Below are 24,297 nucleotides of genomic sequence, written 5' to 3' on the forward strand. Positions count from 1 at the left end.
AAATGCTGGTTTTTGTTCATTCTGCGTCCCAAAAATCGGAATAAAAAGTGATCAAAAAATGTTATGCGCCCGAAAATGGTACCAATAAAAATGTCAAATCGTCCCGCAAAATTAAGACATCACACGACTCTGTGGGTCAAAATACGGAAAAATTATAGCTCTCAAAATGTGGTGATGCAAAAACTATTTTTGCAATAAAAAGCGTCTTTTAGCGTGCGACAGCTGCCAAACATAAAAAAAACACCACAAATAGTTAATCAACCCCCCCCCTTTATCACCCCCTTAGTAAGGGAAAAATAATAAAATTAAAAAAATTTATTTATTTCCATTTTCCCTTTAGGGCTAGGGTTAGGGCTGAGATTAAGGTTAGGGGTGTGTTGGGATTAGGGTTGGAGTTAGAATTGGGGGGTTTCCACTGTTTGGGCACATCAGGTGCTCTCCAAACGCAACATTGCGTCATCTCAATTCCAGCCAATTCTGCGTTGAAAAAGTCAAATGGTGCTCCTTCCCTTCCAAGCTCTGCCATGCGCCCAAACAGTGTTTTACCCCCACATATGGGGTATCAGCCTACTCTGGACAAATTGGACAACAACTTTTGGGGTCCAATTTCTCCTGTTACCCTTGAGAAAATAAAAATATTGGGGATTAAGGCTGGTTTCACATTTGCGTTAAAACAACGCTGCGCCCTGCGTCGTTAAGCCCCGCCCCGAGCCGGCTCCCTGCCCGCCCCATCCGGGATCACCGCCTACTTTCGCATTTGCACGCATGCGATCGGCGCACCCTATCTTTAGCATAGGGTGCGCAGATCATGCGCTGCCAGTGTGAAAGTAGCGTGCTGCGCACCTTTGACGGTGCGCCGTGCGCGCCGAAATGCAGCATGTTGCATTTCGGCGCGCACGGCGCACCGTCAAAAGTGCGCAGCACGCTACTTTCACACTGGCAGCGCATGATCTGCGCACCCTATGCTAAAGATAGGGTGCGCCGATCGCATGCGTGCAAATGCGAAAGTAGGCGGTGATCCCGGATGGGGTGGGCAGGGAGCCGGCTCGGGGCGGGGCTTAACGACGCAGGGCGCAGCGTTGTTTTAACGCAAATGTGAAACCAGCCTAAAAGATCATGTTTGTGGAAAAAATATGATTTTTTTTATTTTCACGCCCAGGCATTATAAGCTTCTATGAAGCACTGGGGGGTTCAAAGTGCTCACCACACATCTAGATAAGTTCCTTAGGGGTCTAGTTTCCAAAATGGGGTCACTTGTGGGGGGTTTCCACTGTTTAGGTACATCAGGAGCTCTCCAAAGATAACATAACATAACCAGAAGACCATTCCATCAAACTCTGCATTCCAAAACGTTACTACTTCCCTTCCGAGCCCCGACGTGTGCCCATACAGTAGTTTTCTCCCACATATGGGGTATCAGGGTACTCAGGACAAATTGGACAACAACTTTTGGGGTCCAATTTCTCCTGTTACCCTTGGGAAAATAAAAAAATTGGGGACTAAAGGATCATGTTTGTGGAAAAAATATGATTTTTTTATTTTCATGCCTGGGCGTTATAAGCTTCTATGAAGCACTGGGGGGTTCAAAGTCCTCACCACCATCTAAATAAGTTCTTTAGGGGGTCTAGTTTCCAAAATGGTGTCATTTGTGGGGGGTTTCAACTGTTTAGGCAAATCAGGGGCTTTCCAAACACGGCATGGCGTCCAATCCCAATTCCAGCCAAAAAAGTCAAATGGCGCTGCTTCCCTTCCGAGCTCTGCCATGCGCCCAAATAGCGGTTTACCCCCACATATGGGGTATCAGCGTACTCAGGACAAATTGCACAATAACTTTTGGGGTCCTGTTACCCTTGGAAAAATAAAAATTGAGGTTGAAAAGATCATTTTTGTGGAAAAAATGTGATTTTTCAATTGTACAGCTGTACGTTATAAACTTCTGTGAAGCCCTTGGGGGTTCAAAGTTCTCACCACACATCTAGATAAGTTCCTTGGGGGGTCTAGTTTCCAAAATGGTGTCATTTGTGGGGGGGTTCCACTGTTTTGATACATCAGGGGCTTTCCAAACGCGACATGGTGTCCGATCTCAATTCCAGCAAAAAAAGTCAAATGGCGCTGCTTCCCTTCTGAGCTCTGCCATGCGCCCAAATAGTCGTTTAGACCCACATATAGGGTATCAGCGTACTCAGGACAAATTGCACAATAACTTTTAGGGTCCTGTTGCCCTTGAAAAAATAAAAAATTGGGGGTGAAAATATCATTTTTGTGGAAAAAATATGATTTTTTAATTGTACGGCTGTACGTTATAAACTTCTGTGAAGCTCTTGTGGGTTCAAAGTTCTCACCACATATCTAGATAAGTTCCTTGGGGGATCTAGTTTCCAAAATGGGGTCACTTGTGGGGGGTTTCCACTGTTTAGGCACATCAGGGGCTCTCCAAGCGTGACATGGCGTCCGATCTGAATTCCAGCCAATTTTGCATTGAAAAAGTCAAACGGCGCTCCTTCCCTTCTGAGCTCTGCCATGCGCCGAAACAATAGTTCCCCCCCACATATCAGATAACTTTTGTAGTCCAATTTCTTCTGTTACCCTTGGTAAAATAAAAAAAATTGGACCTGAAGTAATTTTTTTTGTGAAAAAAAGTTAAATGTTCATTTTTTTTTTTTTTAAACATTCAAAAAATTCCTGTGAAGCACCTGAAGGGTTAATAAACTTCCTGAATGTGGTTTTGAGCACCTTGAGGGGTGCAGTTTTTATAATGGTGTCACTTTTTGGTATCTTTTTGGTATTTTCTATCATATAGACCCCTCAAAGTGGCTTCAAATGTGATGTGGTCCGTAAAAATAAAATGGTGTTGCAAAAATGAGAAATCGCTGGTCAACTTTTAACCCTTATAACTTCCTAACAAAAAAACATTTTGGTTCCAAAATTGTGCTGATGAAAAGTAAACATATGGGAAATGTTACTTATTAAATTTTTTGTGTGCCGTATCTCTGTGATTTAAGGGCATAAATATTCAAAGTTGGAAAATTGTGAAATTTTCAAAATTTTCGCCAAATTTCCGTTTTTTTCACAAATAAACGCAAGTTATTTGAACGAAATTTTACTACTAACATGAAGTACAATATGTCACGAGAAAACAGTGTCAGAATCCCCGGGATCCATGCAAGCGTTTCAGAGTTATTACCTCATAAAGGGACAGTGGTCTGAATTGTAAAAATTGGCTGGTCATGAACGTGCAAACCACCCTTGGGGGTAAAGGGATTAAAGATAGGGGAGCAATGTGCATGCGCATGAAAGCGCACGAGGCGCAGTACTAAAAAACGCAAGTGTGAACCCAGCCTTATTCACTGATTCATCTGCAATTAATTTTTTCTCTGCTGGAATCTGGATGAGAAAAAAAAATCTCCACATTCTGCGAGTAGCCGAGTGTATTGGACAAGACTCACCAATGCAAGTCAATGGGTGCGAGAGAAAAAACGGACGACACACGGACCGGATCATCTGTATGCCATCTGATTTTTACGGATACATTACTTTTCTGCAGCACAAAACATGTAAATGGTTGTAGGAGAATAGTTGCAGAGAAAAAAACATGTCATACAGAGGCCATAAACATGTCATATGCAGGTCATACACGTCATGCAGAGGTCATACAGATACACGTCATACACCTGTCAAACAGAGGTCATACACATGTGGCTCTTAGTTTGCACCTCTACACACTTGTCTTTTTCTGTTTGGAAGTGCCGGTCAGTTACCTTATTGGCAGGATGTGCCTACTCAGTCTGACAGGGTCAATGCTGATTGGACAGTATCAAGCTGAGTTTGTACATTGCCCACTGGGAAGGGATATTGTGATATCCGGTACGTTCCCAGAAGGAATAACAAAGGAGCAGTGCAATGGAGTTTTCTATGAAAGCATGCTTGCTCCAGAATTGTTATTTGCAATAATGCCAATGGGAAAGTTGTGACAATGCAGAATACAAGTCATATAATGGCAAGGAATAATGTTAGTCCTCTACTAGTATTTAGACTGGTGATAGAACTGTGAGGTTCTTGTTACTAATCGGTGCCCTCGCTCTTCCAGGTAGAACAGGTGAGCCAGCTGGCAGTATTCATAGATGCGGCATTGGACTACCATAGACAATGTACACAGATCCTAGAAGACCTCCACAGCCGGCTGCACAACAGGTGAGAGGGTCCAATACTTATTTGTCGCTCACCACATGGTTTTCTGTGTTGATCACACTAGTTTGCTCTATGATAAAATGCTGTCATTTATCCATTGAGACAGGAGTGTTGGATACAATCTTGTCAAGAGCCACGTACCACTGTATGGAGAGTCAAGAGATGTATTACAACATTCAAATTAACAATCCCCTTCCAAAATCTGCTTTTTAGAAAGCTGATTAATCCCATGTTCTTCCATTGAGACCAGATTTATACTTGTAGCTTGTTGGCTTGCATTTGATGCAATATTTTGATTTCTGAAACCAGTTGATCAAAAAGTTGGAAAAGTATAGGGAAAAATATTTCCATATTTTTCTTTCTTTTCTTTTTTCTTGTATCCACTCCTGGCTTTGGCTAAAAATCTGAATATGTGAATTCAGGTTAACAGCAGTGTATGCATTTACAGAGATACTGGACAGATGAAAGGCAAATCACGGTTGCTTTCTATTTGGGCCTAATACAGATGGCACCACCATGTGCATGGATCTGTCTGATGGGTCACAGAGCGCCAGGATAGGTATAGTGTTACGTACCGAGTGGGCCTTCAGTCACCCCATGTATCTAGTGGACAAAATACTAGTGTGTATTCTTAAAAATAAACTACAGATATAGCGATTTTGAAGAAGGCTTTGGTTTGAGGCAGAAACGTGTAACTAAAGCTACTTGTATCTACCTTGAATTGTGGAGCCACTCATCGTCTACTGCGGTGTGGTCGTCCGCAGGGCCTATCCTCCATCATATGGCCATATTCACACAGACTACAAATACAGCTGCCTAGTTCTTACACACAAATGTGCTCCTGTGTAAATCTCCACTCCTGTGTAAATCTCCACTCCAAGCCTCTGACAAAATGCAGAACTGCTGGAAGGAATCCACGTTAAGACTTTTAGAAAAACATACAGAAAAAAAAAAATCATGATGGCATTGTGCGCACAGATTTTTGCCACAACATTTAAAGGGAACCTGTTACCTGGTTCTCCCGGTATATCGTAGGCGCAGCACCTTTTTAAGCCCTTTTTTACAGCATTTTGCTCTGTATTTATGTCCCCTTATGCAAGGCCCAAAAAAGGCTGTTTGTTATACTTACAGACAGGGCGGTCCAGTCTGGTGGGATTCTCTGGTCTTGATCCAGTGCCTCTGCTTTTCTTATAATTGCCGTCCTCCTTCCCTGCTTCATGTGGATGACCCGACCTATCACGGTCCTGCGCAAGCGCACTTCTCTTTGCCCTACCGGGGTAGCACCAGAGGCACCCATCAGACCGGATTGTAATAAAAGGACTTTTTTGTGCCCTGCATACTGAATTGGGGTCATACATACAGTACAGCATATCGGAATGCTATAAAAGCAGGCTGGCCCTACTTTATATTGGGAAAATATGCTGACAGGTTCCTTTGAAAATAAATGTTAAAGTGTAAGCATCATTTTAAATTTTATTTAAAAATTCAATAGAACACATGAAAGTTAGCAACTCTGTAACGTATTTTATCAGAAAAATCCGCTTCTGTCTCTTCGTGGACTGATCAGTCATTTTTTCAGAATCCTCCGTTCACAGGTAAAATCTGACTTCAGTGAAGATCAGAGATGGCAGTTGCTACTCATATGATTCTATGCAGATTGAATGGGGAGCTCTGTCTCTAGCGCCTCCTGTCTGCAATCTATAGTCATGTAAGAACTGCCCATCTCCTGGCTCAGTAATGTAACATTGTGTCTACAGATTTTACTAGAGTATGAATGATGAGTCTATAAGGAGAAAGAGGCAGATAACATATCTTACAAAGTAGCTTAATTTCATGTGTACTATTGATTCGTGCAATAAAAATTAAAATGTCAGTGACACTATAATTCTTGGGTCACCACAATCACTATTATGGGGTCCCGTACTTGATTACACTTGCATACTGAAGGTCTGCAGTGAAGCATGTGCACTGCTGCTTTATACTAATCTGTGGGAGTTATAGAAACAGCCAAGGCCGAGTATTTTAAGGTTACATTTTGTTTTCAGAATGAATTCCGCATCCAGTCGCCCTAAACGGGAACACCAGTCAAGATCGATAATGTCTGTACTAGACTCAGACGATAGACTACAATATAATGGGATCTCCAGCAGTTCATCCACAAAGTTATCAGGTACAGGTGACCTTCTTTGTTCTCTCCATCTAAGGTTAAAGTCCCACAATAAGTTTTTCATGCTGTGCATTTTAACTTAACAAAAAAAAAATGCAGCATCTTACAGTTCTAGCCGAGTGGATAGGACTCCTATGAATTCCATTCCATGTGTTTTTTTTATGCTGCGTAAACCAATCTGTAGTGTGTTTTCTTGCGGGTACACTGAGCAGCTCCAGTATGTGTGCTTACGATACAGCTCTGTCAGTTGAGACCCAGGTTTCTGAAGCGACGTTTCTTTAGACTGCAGCCTGTCCTGACACGTGACTAGAATAGGCTGTGGATTCCATGAAGGCCCATTTTATTACATATTAGAGAACCCCATAAAGCGACTCTTGTCAGCATAGAATGACTGTTCAAACCATGTACAGGCGCTCGGTGCATCATGGCGGGGCCAATCATTTTAAATACATCTTCTAAGTTTCTTGTTTTCTATCTATTCCTCTCTTCTCCGGCTCTTTGAAGTCAGTTGTCAATCAAATAAGGGGGAGGGTGGAGATAGAGGGGAAACAAGCAGGTGGGAAAGTATTTAAATGACTAGCCCCGCCATGAAGCACAGAGACTTAGTTTGAACAGTCATTCTGTGAAGTATGGGATAGTGGGCACCAACCAATAATGATAGGATCTACCTAATGCATATTGTAACAATCATGATAGCAATCCAAGAAAAAAGGTATGCAAAAACATCACCATAATAAAAACAAATACGATAACAAAGATGCAAAGAACCATCCAATTAAAAACATTTAAAAAAGCCAAATAGCTACAAAAAACCTAAACCAGACATCCTTTATATGGTTGTAGTGATCCCTAAAGTGACCAGAATTGTGTGTATAATTCCAAGCATAAGAGGCTGTTAAACTAGTGATGGCATGGTTATAATACTTGTATATGCAATGAATGAGTTACAACCAGAGTTGAGCAGAAAATGTTACATGATCAAAAAAAATAAAATACAGTACTCCATATAAATAATGTGTTATGAGCACAATACCTATGAATAATGAATATGCAATTCAAAAAAGTTTTTTGAGCAAACATGCAAGTGCAAAACCTATGATGAAAGGCAAAGGAGAATAACTCAGTCCAATTCAAAGTAATAAATAGGCAATACACAAGAAGGGGTAAGCAGCAAAATACTTAGCACTCCATGATCATCTGCCCCTACCACAATACTAGATCAAGGAAGGGAAGGAAATCTCACGCGTATTGACACAATGCGTCTTCCTCAGGGATGAGTATCGAGTTTGTTGTTTAATATCCTGAAATATTTTTGGAAAAACTGGCAGCAGCTAATAGAGGACTAACAGAACGGACTTGGAACTTGCCATAAACCCATTCGCACACAGAGCTCGCATTGTGGAGGTAACAGTGCAGTTATAGAGGCAGCCTCCTACCGGAATCTGTCAGCAGGTTCAGTAATCTGAAAGCATTATAATGTAGGGGCAGAGAGCCTGATTCCAGAGATGTGTCACTTATTTAACTTCTAGGTGCAGTTTTGATAAAATGTTTGTTTTTTTCTGATGTAGTAGTTCTATGAATGCTGAGCTCTGTATAACTCCATCCACATCACTGATCAGCAGCTTCCTGTGTACGCTCTTCATAGTAGGAAAGCTGCCCATCAGTAGTGGGGGCTGGGTTACACAAATTAGCCTTTTGGCACATGACACCTAGTCCTGCAGTGATAATCTCCTACTGATAAAATAATGTATTGAAACTACAGCATGCTGCTGAGCAAGAGACTCATCGCTGGAATCAGTGTCTCTGTCGCTACATCATGCTGATTTCAGATTAAAGGCTCATACTCACATGCGAGAAACTCTGACGAGGCTCGCACATCAATACCCGGCACTCGGATCGGAGCATTCAGCTGCATAGAAATACATGCAGCTGAATGCTCCGCTCCTGCGGCAGTGCCGGGTATTGACGTGCGAGATTCGTCAAGAGTTTCTCGCCTGCGAGTATGAGCCCTAACAGTAAAAAACCTGCTGACATATTTCTCTTAAGGGGTTGAATGGTTTGTATTGGAACTGGTTGCAGCAGGTTGTCAACTAAGTATTACATGTATAGCAATTTAAATGGATATTCCAAATCTTCCAAGATCCTATCCCAATATTAGTAGGTGTAATAATAATAATATTAGCAAATACCTCCATTGAGAAATGTAGTATAGATTTTCTTATTTGCCATCTCTTTCCTCAAGAGCAAGGCCTTAGGTATCCTTGGTTATAACCACTAGGAATTAACTAAGGTCCAACATGAGGAAAGAGACATAGTCAATAAGAAAACCTATACTACATTTCTGATTGGAGGTAATTTCTAATATTATTATTATTACACCTACTACATATTGGGGTAGGATCTTGGAGATGGGAATATCCCTTTAAGGGGTTAATAGCCGTATCAGAACGGGCCATTGTTTTCTTCAGTTAAAGAAGTGTCACATGGTGTTTGATCTATGTGAACAATAGTTTCCACTATAGAATAACTACTGCAATTTTGACAGCTGTAACAGAAATGACCTGGTTAATAACAGTGCTGTCAGAAAATGATCTACCATTTGTATTCCCTAGGTTCTACCATACATTTGGATCAGCCTTGCTGCAGAGCGCTATATGACTTTGACCCTGAGAATGAAGGTGAACTTGGCTTCAAAGAAGGCGATATCATCACATTAACCAACCAGATTGATGAGAACTGGTTTGAAGGCATGGTCAATGGGGAATCAGGGTTTTTTCCAATTAATTATGTTGAAATTGTGGTTCCCCTTCCACAGTGAGGATCACGCTGACTACTGGAGGCAATGGCACCATCTTACAAACGGACTCTTAAAACCTTATTGAATGTGGCATTCTGTGAACGCCTTGCTACTTGAGTGACTCCAATTTTATTGTGTCATCTCTTTTATATGTATTTATTTTGTATCGATTTTTATTTTTATGAAAGCATTCACACTGTTACGAGGACGTGCAAAAGAGATTCTATTTTGTCATTGTTCGAAGATTGTTTCATTGTTTGATATGTGACACCTGTTGCATGGATGTTGACTATTTTTTATTTCTTAGACCCTTTTAAAGTATTTTAAGCACATGGAAATCTGGAGGGGTCCAACTTATTTTCCTTATGAAAATTAGAAAACACTATTTCTATACTGTGAATACTCTAATACATGTTGCACAATTCAGAGTTATAATTCTGTCAAACGTGTTAGGTTCTCTTAATATATACAGCTATGTCTATATGACCAAATATAATAAATATATCCTGAAATTGCTATTGTTTTTTAATGTATAGGCAAGGCCGTATTTAGCGTTTATGCTGCCCTAGGCACTTTTAGTGCTGCCTCCCCCATTGGTGAGTATGACTAAGGGCGGTTTCACACGTCCAGATAATTCCGGTACCGGAAAAAAACGGTACCAGAGCTATTCGTGTCCGTGTGGACACGTGGTACCTCCGTGTGGCACACGTGTGGCAACCGTGTGCCGAACGTGTGCTGCATCAGGACCACACGGACGCAGCCGGGAAGAAGCGGCTACAGTAAGCGCTGTTCCCGGCGGCAGGTGCTGACCGCGACTGTGATTCTGCTCTCCTGCTCTGCCGGCAGGAGAGCAGAATGAATGAAAACCCGACGTGGGTTTTCCCTCTTTTTAATAACCAACCAGATGAAACTTATAGCTGGGGGCTGCATTCCTCAGCTGTCAGCTTCAGCCAGGATGGTTGTGAAGAATAGAGGGATCCCCAGGCTGTTTTTTTAGTTATTTAAATAAATAATTAAAAAAACGGCGTGGGGTCCCCCTATTTGACAACCAACCTGACTAAAGCCGACAGCCGAGGGCTGATATTCTCAGGCTGGTAAGGGGCCATTGATCTTGGCCCCCCCCAGCCTAAAAACAGCAGACCCCAGCTGCCCAGAAAAGGCGCATCTATTAGATGCGCCTAATTTGGAGCTTTGCCCGGTTCTTCCCACTTGCCCTGTAGTGGTGGCAAGTGGGGTAATAAGGGGTTAATGGCACCTTTCGATTATAAGGTGCCATTAAGCCCGGATTATTAATGGAGAGGTGTCAATAAGACACCGATCCATTACTAATCCTACTGTAAAGAAAGAGTTAAAGAAACACAATCACACAATAAGAATAAATTATTTTAATGAAAAAATACAGCACACACATCTTTATTATCTTTATTATACTGGTAATTCCACTGCGAAGCCCTCGTTCTTCTGAAAAAAAGGTGAACATAATAAACCAACTTTATACATTACCTGTCTGGCGCTCAGTCACGTCCCACGACGTAAATCCATCTCGGGGACTAATATATTTACAGTGGGAGCGCTGCTAATACATACATCCGCTCCCGACTGTAACTGACTGGGGAATGAATTGAGCAGAACGCACTCAGTGATGAGCGGTGACGTCACCGCTAGTTACTGAGCAGGCGCCAACTGCTCCATTCATTCCCCAGTCAGTTACAGTCGACTGCGGTTGTATTAGCAACGCTCCCACTGTAAATATATTAACCCCCGAAATGGATTTACGCCGTGGGACATGACTGAGCGCCAGACAGGTAATGTATAAAGTTGGTTTATTATGTTCACCTTTTTTTTTCAGAAGAACGAGGGCTTCACAATGGAATTACCAGTATAATAAAGGTAATAAAAATGTGTGTGTTGTATTTTTTCATTAAAATAATTTATTCTTATTGTGTGATTGTGTTTCTTTAACCCTTTCTTTACTGTAAGATTAGTAATGGATAGGTGTCTTATTGACACCTCTCCATTACTAATCCGGGCTTAATGGCACCTTATAATCGAAACGTGCCATTAACCCCTTATTACCCCACTTGTCACCACTACAGGGCAAGTGGGAAGAACCGGGCAAAGCTCCAGATTAGGCGCATCTGACGCGCCCGAGGGGCCGTGGAATACTCGGTACCGAGCCCGTTAACTTCAATGGGAGATGTCACAGTGGCGGTGGCCCGGTCCGTGGCCCCAGGCGGTCATGTAAAATGGGTAGAATTGGATGGGGATAAAGTTTATGTAGTGATTCGTGACACCAGTTGGAGTGTTCGACTGTAGTATAGCCCGCACTGCAGATGATCCCTGGGGGAGTAGATTGTGATGGCAGTGCAGATGTTAAACCCTCTCCAACCAGGGCAGACCCCCAGAGATTGTAATGCAAGTAGAAGGCACGGAGTAATAAGGCAGGAGACAAGAAAACTCACTTTATCATTTACTGTAGTTCAGGTGCAGTTCAGAGGAGATATTACAACTCTCAGCAAGGTTACAGTCTGCTCTGGAGAATTGGAGTTATCTTTCCCTGCTGTGACTCAGTGTAACTTCCTGCTATTCTAATCCCTTCTGGGACCAAGGCTTCCCGGAGTTTAGAACTTCCCAGTATTGCCTCTACTCACTGTGTATTTCTCCTTTGGCAACTTGCAGCATGGATCCTGTGTGTGAGTAGCTCAAGTTTCCACTTGCACTATCCTTCACTGATCCTAGGTTGTTGCAGTCTTTCCCAGGGAAAACACGATGCTGTTGTTTGTATAAATCCACACAGTCTCTCAGCTTACCACCCTGCTCTGCAAGCACGGATGGTCTAGGGGCTGGTCCCTGATGCTTCTTAGCGCTCACTCCTGGATCGAGCACATGTCTCAACTTGGCCTCCAAGACGTTCTTCCTCCTTCTTGTTCACTGAAACAACAACTCGGCCCCTCCCCCTCCCAGATAGGGCATGTCTGCAAAGCTCTCAGCTTCAGACAAGTGAGGGAGTGAGGCAAATTGTGTGTGTGTTGTGGTCTCTAGCAGAGAAAGCATAACTCCTATTGCTCACAAAACACATGCAGAACAGTACATATTTAACCCCATTGTGGCGATAAAGATGCAGGGCGCCACACATCTAATATATGCGCCTTTTCTGGGCAGCTGGGGGCTGCTCTTTATAGGCTGGGGGGCAGCGGCGTATCTAGGGGGGGCAGCCGGGGCATTTGCCCCGAGCACAGCCAGCAGGTGGGCGAAGTCGGGCCGCCTAATGCAGCGGTCCGCAGTGTCCTTCCTGGCGGCTGCGTTCTGCCGCCCCCCCAGCCCCCCCCCCCCGAGTCGATGGTTCTCTGTGTCAGCTGTCAAGCTGACAGCCGGCGCAGAGAAGGAGCCAGTGCAATTGCAGCTCTGACCGCTGGGTCAGAGCGACATTAGCAGCGTGATCAGGTCATGTGATCACGCTGCTGACGTCATTCCCCAGCGCCCAGAAAGAACCCTGGTGGTAAGTGTGCTCCACTGTGGAGCTGAAGAACCACCGAAGATGGGAGATGTGGGGGGATTTGTAGAGGGCATGGGGGTTAATGTGTGGGGGCATTAATGAGTGGGGTTGGGGGTTAATGAATGGGGATGGGGGTTAATGTGTGGGGCGTTAATGAGTGGGGATGGGGGTTAATGAGTGGGGATAAGGGTTAATGTGTGGGGGGGTTGTGTGGGGGCATTAATGAGTGGGGATGGGGGTTAATGAGTGGGGATAAGGCTTAATGTGTGTGGGGGGTTAATGAATGGGGATGGGGTTAATGTGTGGGGGTGTTAATGAGTGGGGATGGGGGTTAATGAGTGGGGATAAGGGTTAATGTGTGTGGGGGTTAATGAATGGGGATGGGGGTTAATGTGTGTGGGGGTTAATGAATGGGGATGGGGGTTAATGTGAGGGGGAGTTAATGAGTGGGGATGGGGGTTAGTGAGTGGGAATAAGGGTTAATGTGTGTGGGGGGTTAATGAATGGGGATGGGGGTTAATGTGTGGGGGTGTTAATGAGTGGGGATAAGGGTTAATGTGTGGGGGGTTAATGAAATGGGATGGGGGTTAATGTGTGGGGGGGTTAATGAATGGGGATGGGGGTTAATGTGTGGGGGTGTTAATGAGTGGGGATGGGGGTTAATGAGTGGGGATAAGGGTTAATGTGTGGGGGGTTAATGAATTGGGATGGGGGTTAATGTGGGGGGGTTAATGAATGGGGATGGGGGTTGATGTGTGGGGGCGTTAATGAGTGGGGATGGGGGTTAATGTGTGTGGGGGGTTAATGAATGGGGATGGGGGTTAATGTGTGGGGGTGTTAATGAGTGGGGATGGGGGTTAATGTGTGGGGGTTAATGAATGGGGATGGGGGTTAATGCGTGGGGGCAATAATGAGTGGGGATAAGGGTTAATGTGTGTGGGGGGTTAATGAATGGGGATGGGGGTTAATGTGTGGGGGTGTTAATGTGTGGGGGTGTTAATGAGTGGGGATGGGGGTTAATGAATGGGGATGGGGGTTAATGCGTGGGGGCAATAATGAGTGGGGATAAGGGTTAATGTGTGTGGGGGGTTAATGAATGGGGATGGGGGTTAATGTGTGGGGGGTTAAAGAGTGGGGATGGGGGTTAATGCGTGGGGGCAATAATGAGTGGGGATGGGGGTTAATGTGTGTGGGGGGTTAATGAATGGGGATGGGGGTTAATGTGTGGGGGTGTTAATGTGTGGGGGTGTTAATGAGTGGGGATGGGGGTTAATGTGTGGGGGTTAATGAATGGGGATGGGGGTTAATGCGTGGGGGCAATAATGAGTGGGGATAAGGGTTAATGTGTGTGGGGGGTTAATGAATGGGGATGGGGGTTAATGTGTGGGGGGTTAAAGAGTGGGGATGGGGGTTAATGTGTGTGCGGATTAATGAGTGGTGATGGGGGTTAATGAGTGGGGATTGGGTTAATATGTGGGGGGATTTGGAGTGGGGATGGGGGATTTAATGTGTGTGGGGGGATTTGGAGTGTGGATGGGGGGTTATTTAATGTGCGTGTGGGGGCATTTGGAGTGGGGTTGGGGGGTTATTTAATGTGTGGGGGGGGATTTGGAGTGGGGATGGGGGATTATTTAATGTGTGTGGGGGGATTTGAAGTGGGGATGGGGGGTTATTTAATGTGTGTGAGGGATTTGGAGTGTGGATGGGGGATTTAATGTGTGGGGGGATTTGGAGTGGGGATGGGGATACTTAATGTGTGTGGGGGATTGGGGATGGGGGGATTTGGAGTGGGGATGGGGGGATTTAATGTGTGGGGAGATTTGAGTGGCTGGGGGATTTAATCTGTATGGGGGGATTTGGAGTGGAGTGTACTGGGGGGGGGCGGGGCGCCGAACCGAATTCTTTCCCCGGGTGCCAGAAAGCCTAGATACGCCTCTGCTGGGGGGGCAAGATCAATGGCCCCTTACCAGCCTGAGAATATCAGCTGTCGGCTTTAGTCAGGTTGGTTCTCAAAAATAGGGGGGACCCCACGCCGTTTTTTAAATTATTTCTTTAAATAATTAAAAAAACAGCCTGGGGACCCCTCTATTCTTCACAACCATCCTGGCTGAAGCTGACAGCTGAGGGATGCGGCCCCCAGCTGTAAGTTTCATCTGGTTGGTTATTAAAAAGAGGGAAAACCCACGTCGGGTTTTCATTCATTCTTCTCTCCTGTCGGCAGAGCAGGAGAGAGGAATTACAGCCACGGTCAGCACCTACCGCCGGGAACAGCGCTTACTGTAGCCGCTTCTTCCCAGAGGCCGTCTGTGAGCACGGAGGACTGTGTGAAGAGTTCTCCGTGTGCATGTGAGCAGCACGTGTTGCGGGCCGTGTGTCTGTGTTAAAACAGACATGTCTCCGTGTTTTGCATATGGACACGGCCTGTGAAAAACCGCTGACATCTGCATAGACCCATTCATTAGAATGGGTCTACGTGTGTCAGTGTCTCCGGTACGTGAGAAAAATGTCGTACCGGAGCCACTGACTTGTGAAACTGCCCTAATGCAGACACTGTCGTCAGTGACTTAGGCTACTGTCAAATCAGCTATTTTTGTCATTCGCGGTAGATCCGGCAGTTTTTCCCCATCTGCCACGTAACGGATCACTTACCGCAACACTGCGTTCGGCCTCATTCATTCCCTGTGGGACTTGCGGACACGTGCGGCACTTGCGGTTTTGCCACGATCCGGCAAATGCGGTACTTGCAGCAACGGAAAATAAAACGCTGCAAATCTACGCTGATTTTTCCGCAGCATGTGCGCAACAATTCTCAAATTCCCATTGAGTAACATTGGCTGTGCACTACACCGCGGATTCGATGCAATTCCGTGCGTCCAAAAATGCGGATCCGCATCAAAATCCGCAACGTGTGCACACAGCCTAGGTGTTTTTAAAGGATGGATACATAAATAAATGACAAAAATTCTCCTATATTTTGTAATGTTAAATATATTTTTAATGTATATTATAGATATCCATATGCATTATATATTATAGATCAGGGTTCCCCAACTCCAGTCCTCAAGGCCCACCAACAGATCATGTTTTCAGGATTTCCTTTGTATTGCTCAGGTGATAATTTCTTCACCTGTGCAATACAAAGTAAATCCTGAAAACATGATCTGTTGGTGGGCCTTGAGGACTGGAGTTGGGGAACCCTGTTATAGATAAATCTGGACATTTCATATTATAGATCTGGTGGACAGGTAAGTATATGGTGGTTTATTATTTTTAATTTTTTCTAGGAGATGAGGGTATCGGGGATTTGGTGTTAGGTGAGTTTAGTTCTTTTTATTTGAATATGTATGTAATTATTTATTTTTTTTCTTTTTAACTGTGAGCACAGGCGCTGGCAGGTGAGACTATGTCTCCCATCAGCGGCACCTGCAGTCACTGTTATCAGTGACAGCAGACATAACCCGATGGGAGTAGTAGTCTCATCAGCCCACGCCTGCTGACCTGCAGTAAGCTTTTTACCTCGGGTCACAGCTGCAGGGTCATACTGACATCTGACAACATGACCCCGTAGCGCTCAGACCGGCGGTAGCATGACCACCGATAAGAACCACTTCGCCGGTGCTTCCCACACTGTCACACAAATGACAGCTTTGGGAAGCACCAAAGGAAGTATATGAAAATGCAGACAAATGCTCAGCAAATCCGCAAACATTTTTATACCTCCATTTTTTCTGTGGATTTGACTGACTCAGTTGAAGTCAATGGATGAAAAACTCTGCAGAAACGCACAAAGAATTGAGATGCTGCAGTAAAAAACGCTCTGCAAATACTCAATGGAAATTTCCTGATCATGTGCACACTTCAGGAATGTCATCACCTTAGCTTACATAAGGATTCCATAACGTTTTGTCCCATTTCTGCGTGGAAAATACGCCACAAAAACGTATCAAAAACGCACCGTGTGCACACAGCCTTACAGACACATGTAGGAAAGCTTTTTTATTTTCTATAGAAATGTAGTCAGTGATGTAAATATCTTACACTTACAGTATCTGAATCAAAACGGACAATGTTATTACAGAGTGATATCACAGTAAAGACAACCTTAAATGGAGCCAAAACAGCAGTAACAATAGGACTTAAGATAAAACTACGTTGCCTGTATCTCTTTTTGGTGGTATGGATGCTCCAGTCTTTTCTCTATCATAAATGTTGGAAATATGCCAAATGTGTCCTATGAATTTTGTCTTGGAGTCTAGGAAAGATTTGTGTTTCCAACTGCCCAGGGGCGCAGTATTCAGTATACAGGGTGCCACTGCTCTGGTTTCCTAAATGTAGACCTCCAAGGGGGGAAGGGACATATACAAATAACTGTTCATACTAGACTGGAAGTCTTTCTTCTATACTGATCAGACAGCATTGTCCTTTATACACCAATAAATAACGCAGGTGGCATTCATGTCTGAAGAATGCTCAGTATAAAGGACTCTTGGGGTGTGTTCACACAAGGCCGCCATCAGGGCATTACTGCCCTGACTGGCATATGGGGCCCAGTCAGCAGAGGGGGCCCGCATTGGGTCCCGTCTCTTCTGCTGATCAGGCCCCAGCGGCAGGATTTTGTGGGTGCAGTAACTGAATCCTGTGTCCGAGTTACTCTAGTGCCGTGCGGGCCTGAGCCCGCATGACAATGTCATGGTTAGGACATGGTGCACCAGTTGAGAGTTCCCCTTCTGTTCTCCCTCTGGTGGTGACAGGAGATAGTGCGGTTGGTTTAAGTGGTAGTGATATGCCACCTGATGAGGAAGATAACGATTGGATCTCTGGAGTATCAGACTGGATATAAGACAGCCGACGCCCTATCCGGGTGCTGGTGATTCAGTTTGCTTCTCAGGTCCTGGACTTCAGCTCTCTTCCAGTCTTCTCAAGTTAAGTTTGTTTTTTGCTAATGTTCACACTTGCGCTTGTTGGTCAATTCAGTTTGTTGTATAATCACCCTGCCCCTGCTGGGGCTATGCTGAAATTCCACTCCTATTAATCAGTATTTGCCAATCTGCTTTTTTGTCCCTTATTAGATTGGCCTCTTTTTTGCTCTGCCTCAGAATATTTCAGAGTGCTGATATAGGTTTAGAAGTCTAGTGACTTCAGAGTTAATTTTGCTATCTGAAGTGTTGGACAATATTTTTGTAGGTTGTTTTTGGCAGATTGCAGACAGTGTATTTTCTTTTCTGTCCTTTTTAGCTAGCCGGGCCCCATCGTTTGCTCAGCCTATTTTCCTGCCTTTGTTTGTATTTTGCATCTTGTTTCACCGTCAATACATGTGGTGGGCTGTCTTTCCTTTGGGGTCTGCTCTGGGGCAGTTAGATTTCCTCTTTTCCTGCTTTAGGCTTATGTAGATCTCCGGTTGTGACGAGGCGTCTAGGACCAACGTAGGAACGCTCCACGACTGCTGCTAGTTGTGTGATTAAGATCAGGGATCTGCATTCTGCATAGTTACCAACTTCTCTCCTTTTCTGAGACTTAGCTTGTTGTCTTGTTTTTCCGCTTTGGTTTCCCATTCATAACAGAATCACCAGCCATACCGCAGATTCTAGGGTACTCAAAAGCAGGAAAGAATTGTTAGAGAAGGAAAAAAAAAGAGTGTCAGAATTTTTTTTTTTTTTGTAATGTATTTTTTCCTCTTTTTTTTTCTGGGGCCGTAGGAGGATTTTTTTTTCCTAATGGAGATTAAGCAACTGTCTGATCGTGTGGAGCAGCTTGCTGCTGAAGTACAGGGAATTTCCACCTACCTTATTCAGTCACATGCTGCTGAACCCAAGATTCCTACTCCTGATGTGTTTTCTGGGGATCGGTCTAAATTTCTGAATTTTAAGAATAATTGTAAATTATTTCTTGCTTTCAAGCCTAACTCATTGGGGAGCTCTGTGCAGCAGGTTAAAATTGTCATCGCCTTGCTGCACGGCGATCCCCAAGATTGGACTTTTTCTCTGACACCTGAAAATCCTATTCTGACTAATGTGGATGCATTTTTTCAGGCCTTGGGGTTGTTGTATGATGAACCTAATGCCGTTGATCAAGCTGAGAGAACCCTGTTGGCATTAAACCAGGGTCAGGATCCTGCAGAGTTGTACTGTCAAAAATTCTGAAAGTGGTCGGTCCTTACTACATGGAATGATAGTGCATTGGCAGCTCTCTTTCGGAAAGGTTTGTCAGAGACCGTAAAAGATGTTATGGCGGGATTTCCTGTTCCCTCTGGTCTGGATGATTCTATGGCATTAGCCATTCAAGTTGATCGGCGTTTACGTGAACGTAAAACTACACGGGAGGCGCTGCCACCTTTTGAACAAATATCTGAACCTATGCAATGTGATGGGGTTTTGTCTAGGGCGCAACGTCGGGAGTTTAAAAGGCGTAATAAGCTGTGTTTTTTCTGTGGAGACGCCTCCCATACTATTTCTGTCTGCCCTAAACGAGAGAAACGTTTTGCACACACATTTGCTGTGGGCAGTATAGAACCTAAGTTCCTTTTGGCAATTACTCTGATCTGCTCCTTGTCCACATTTTCCACTAAGACTTTTGTGGATTCAGGAGCAGCTCTGCATCTGATGGATTTGGAATTTGCTAAATGTGGTTTGTCCATGACGCCTCTGCAGACGCCCATTCCTTTGAGGGGTATTGATGCCACTCCTTTGGAGGAGAATAAACCTCAGTTTTGGACCCAGGTGATAATGCGAGTTGCCCCAGACCACCAAGAAAATTGTAAATTTTTGGTGCTGTTTAATTTGCATGATATTATTGTTCTGGGGTTCCCCTGGTTGCAAACTCATAACCCAGTTTTGGATTGGAAATCTTTGTCTGTGGTGAGTTGGGGTTGTCAGTGTGTTCTTAGGGACGCTCATGTTTTCTCCACCTCTCCTCAGTCTCATGATATTCCTGATTATCTGGCTGATTTCTCTGATGTTTTTAATGAGAGTAAGTCTGCGTCTTTGCCTCCTCATAGGAGTTATGACTGTGCAATTGAGTTGATGCCTGGGTGTAAATTTCCCAAGGGTCGGCTTTTCAACTTATCTATACCCGAACATGATGCTATGCGATCCTATATTAAGGAGTCGTTGGAGAAGGGTCATATTAGACCATCCTCGTCACCGTTAGGCGCTGGTTTTTTTTTTTGTGGCCAAGAAAGATGGTTCACTATTGATTATCGTTCCCTTAACAAGATGACGGTTAAATATCAGTAGCCGTTACCTGTGATGTCTGATTTATTCTCCAGAGTTAAGAGTGCCTGCTGGTTTACTAAGCTTGTCCTCAGTGGGGGCGTATAATCTTATTCGCATCAAGCACGGGGATGAATGGAAGACGGCGTTTAATACTCCGGAGGGACATTTTGAGTACCTGGTGTTGCTTTTTGGGCTCTCTAATGCCCCTTCTGTCTTCCAATCCTTTATGAATGATATTTTCCGAGACTTTGTGGATAAGTTTTTGATCATCTATCTGGATGATATTTTGATCTTTTCTAGTGATTGGGATTCCCATGTGGAACATGTCCGGACTGTGTTCCTGATTTTGAGGGAGAATTCCCTGTTTGTTAAGGGATCGAAGTGCCTCTTTGGTGTGCAGAAGATTTCATTTTTGGGATTTATCTTGTCTCCATCGACTATTGAAATGGCCCCGGCCAAGGTACAGGCCATTTATGATTGGATTCAGCCTACTTCTTTGAAGGCTCTCCAGAAGTTTTTGGGTTTTTCTAATTTCTATCGTAAATTTATAGGTAATTTTTCTAGTATTGTCAAACCACTGACTGATCTGACCAAGAAGGGAGCTGATGTGCTGAATTGGTCTCCTGAGGCTGTCTCAGCATTTCAGGAGCTTAAGCGGAGATTTACTTTAGCTCCAGTTTTACGGCAACCTGATGTCTCAATTCCATTTCAAGTGGAGGTGGACGCTTCTGAGATTGGTGCAGGAGCTGTGTTGTCCCAAAAAGACCCTGTGACTTCTAAGATGAATCCCTGTGCCTTATTTTCTCGAAAGTTTTCCCCATCTGAACGCAACTATGACGTGGGGAATCGGGAATTGTTGGCCATGAAATGGGCATTTGAGGAGTGGAGACATTGGTTGGAGGGAGCTAGACATCAATTTGTGGTCCTCACCGATCACAAGAATCTGATTTATCTGGAGTCGGCCAAACGCTTGAATCCTAGACAGGCTAGATGAGCCTTGTTTTTCACGCGTTTTAATTTTGTGGTCTCTTTTCTTCTGGGCACTAAGAATGTTAAGGCAGACGCCCTTTCTAGGAGTTTCTTTGCTGATTCTCTTAATGTGACCGAGCCTACTACTATCCTAGGTGAGGGGGTAGTTCTTTCTGCCATTTCGTCCGATTTGAGACGCGCCCTGGAGGAATTTCAGGAGGATAAACTTGAGCGTTGCCCTATGGGAAGATTGTATGTTCCTGACCAGTGGAGAAAGAGAGTGATGTCTGAAGTCCATTGCTCCGCATTGGCTGGTCATCCGGGAATTTTTGGAACCAGAGATTTGGTCAGTCGGTCGTTTTGGTGGCCTGCCTTATCTCGTGATGTCAGGAATTTTGTACTGTCTGTGGAACTTGTTCTCAGTCTAAACCCTGTTCTCATTCTAGTGGGTTGCTTTTGCCCCTGCCGGTGCCCAAGAGGCCATGGACCCATATCTCAATGGATTTTATTTCTGATCTTCCTGTCTCTCAGAGAATGACTGTTATCTGGGTGATTTGTGATAGATTTTCTAAGATGGTCCATCTTGTACCACTCCCAAACTTGTGTAACAACAATAGTCCAATTAAAGTAAGTAGGGCACTTCAACCAATGATACACAACAAACCCCACATATCAAATAGTAGGGAAAAGAAGAGTTCCCACAATATAATGTAATAAACAGGGTATATACTTTATTGAAAAAATCACTAAAACCAGCGTGAAATAGCAGCAAGATTGCCATGAAGAGGACACATCGCAAGGGCCTTTATCCTGACTATAAATACACACGGCATGGCATATAAACATGTAATAATAATAATAATACATTTTATTTTTATAGCGCCGACATATTCCGCAGCACTTTACATTTCAGAGGGGATTTGTACAGACAATAGACATTACAGCATAACAATAATCACATACAGTAGATTATAACAAATAACAAGAGGAGTGAGGGCCCTGCTCGCAAGCTTACAGTCTATGAGGAAAGAGGTAGACACGAAAGGTGGGTGGTAACAGTTGCTCTGATTGTATGGACCAGCCATAATGTTAAGTGTGTAACAGTACAGACACAGAGGGCTAATGGATGCATAAAGCATGTGGGAACATGATGCTGGGAACCTGGTTATGGTAAAACTTTTGGCTCTGCCACACAGGGATAGGTTAGGTTAATGTGTTGAGGCGATAGGCCAGTCTGAATAAATGCGTTTTCAGGACACGCTTAAAATTGTGGGGATTGGGGACTAATCGTATTGACCTGGGAAGTGCATTCCAAAGAATTGGCGCGGCACGTGTAAAGTCTTGGAGACGGGAGTGGGAGGTTCTGACTATTGAGGATACTAATCTCAGGTCATCAGCAGAACGGAGGGCGCGGGTAGGGTGGTATACTGAAACAAGGGAGATGTAGGGTGGTGCTGAGCCATGGAGGGCTTTGTGGGTGAGGGTAATAAGTTTATACTGAATTCTGGAGTGGATGGGTAGCCAGTGTAATGACTGGCACAAGGTAGAGGCATCGGTGTAACGATTGGTGAGGAATATGATCCTGGCTGCAGCATTCAAGACAGATTGGAGAGGGGAGAGTTTGGTAAGAGGGAGACCGATTAGAAGAGAGTTACAATAGTCGAGACGAGAATGAATAAGAGAAACAGTAAGAGTTTTTGCAGAGTCAAAAGTAAGAAAAGGTCGAATTCTAGAAATGTTTTTGAGGTGCAGATGACAAGAGCGAGCCAGTGATCGAATGTGGGGGGCAAAGGAAAGCTCGGAATCAAGTATGACCCCAAGACAGCGGGCATGTTGCTGGGGAGTAATAGTGGAACCACACACAGAAATAGCAATGTCGGGTATAGGTGCATTAGTAGCGGGAGGAAACACCAGGAGTTCAGTCTTTGACAGGTTCAGTTTCAGATATAGTGAGGACATGATATTAGACACAGCGTTTAGACAATCACCAGTGTTTTCTAGAAAGGCTGGCGTGATGTCAGGAGAAGAAGCGTATAATTGGGTGTCATCAGCATAGAGATGGTACTGGAAACCAAATCTACTGATTGTTTGACCAATAGGGGCAGTGTACAAGGAGAAGAGGAGGGGGCCTAGAACCGATCCTTGAGGAACCCCAACAGTAAGGGGAAGGTGAGAGGAGGAGGAACCGGCAAAAGAAACAGTAAAGGAGCGGTCGGAGAGATAGGAGGAGAACCAGGAGAGAACGGTGTCCTTGAGGCCAATGGAATGGAGCATAGTGAGGAGGAGCTGATGATCCACAGTGTCGAATGCTGCAGAGAGATCCAAGAGAATTAGCAATAAACATGTGGTTACATGAAGGAATACATATATGCAAAATATGCAGTGTTACGTTATAGTGAATGCCTAAATATGAGCTCTACACTAGAGTAATCCCTTGACACAATGGCTATGGCAAACACTACAAACAGCCCATACTGCAGAGAGAGATATACCATACCAAATGAAGTCCTAATAATGCCCAAAGACTCAGCTCCATAATAGTCACCTAATAGTCACCTAATGAAACCGGTATATAATAAACCGGGTAAAGGAGCAGAGACATAAATATATATCTACCTGTGGCAGCGCGGTGTCCCCACACCCCGACGCGCGTTTTCGCCGCCTGCTTCTTCCACTCCCAAACTTGCCATCTTCCACTGAGTTGGTGCCCTTGTTTTTACAACAGGTGGTTCGGTTACACGGGATTCCTGAGAACATTGTGTCCGATAGAGGGGTCCAGTTTGTTTCCAAATTCTGGAAAGCCTTTTGTTCCAATCTGGGAATTCAGTTATCCTTCTCCTCCGCGTTTCATCCCCAGACCAAGGGGCAGACTGAGAAAACAAACCAGACCCTGGAGTCTTATTTAAGATGTTTTATAACTGCTGATCAAGATGATTGGGTCTCATTTTTGCCCTTGGCCGAATTTGAGCTGAACAATAGAGCTAGTTCTGCCACTCTGAAGTCACCCTTTTTCTGTAATTTTGGGTTTCATCCTCGATTCTCTTCAGGGCAAGTGGAATCTTCGTCCTGCCCAGGTGTGGACACTGTGGTTGTGAGAATGCAGCAGATATGGGATCAAGTGGTGGATAAGTTGTCACTCTCTCAGGAAAAGGCCCAGCTTTTTTCCAACCGGCGTAGGACCATTGGTCCCCGGTTTAAAGTGGGTGATATGATTTGGCTGTCGTCTAAGAATATTCCTATGAAGGTTGCATCTCCAAAATTTAAGCTAAGATTTATTGGACCTTATAAGATTTTGGAGATTCTTAATCCTGTTTCTTTTCGATTGGCTCTTCCAGTTACGTTCAAAATTCATAACGTATTTCACAAGTTACTGTTGAAGAGGTTTGTTGAGCCAGTAGTTCCTGTGGCGGCACCTCCTGATCCTGTATTGGTTAAAGGCAATGTGGAATATGAGGTAGAGAAAATATTG

General features: G+C 44.2%; 1 protein-coding gene across 3 annotated transcripts in view; it reads left to right on the forward strand.

Annotated features, from left to right (window-relative positions):
* SH3GL3 (SH3 domain containing GRB2 like 3, endophilin A3) overlaps nt 1-9,668 on the forward strand; it is a 151,625-nt gene extending 141,957 nt beyond the window's left edge. For all 3 annotated transcript variants that reach the window (XM_073568554.1, XM_073568555.1, XM_073568553.1), the window contains exons 7-9: nt 4,088-4,191; nt 6,234-6,358; nt 8,968-9,668. In XM_073568554.1, coding sequence (XP_073424655.1) covers nt 4,088-4,191; nt 6,234-6,358; nt 8,968-9,173 — 435 coding nt within the window. In that variant the 3' untranslated portion in view covers nt 9,174-9,668. The remainder of the gene's footprint in view (nt 1-4,087; nt 4,192-6,233; nt 6,359-8,967) is intronic.
* The last annotated feature ends 14,629 nt before the right edge of the window (nt 9,669-24,297 follow it).

This window comes from Dendrobates tinctorius, unplaced genomic scaffold, assembly GCF_039654945.1.
Source record: "Dendrobates tinctorius isolate UK_male_01 unplaced genomic scaffold, ASM3965494v1 ptg000022l, whole genome shotgun sequence".
Classification (NCBI taxonomy): Eukaryota; Metazoa; Chordata; class Amphibia; order Anura; family Dendrobatidae; genus Dendrobates; species Dendrobates tinctorius.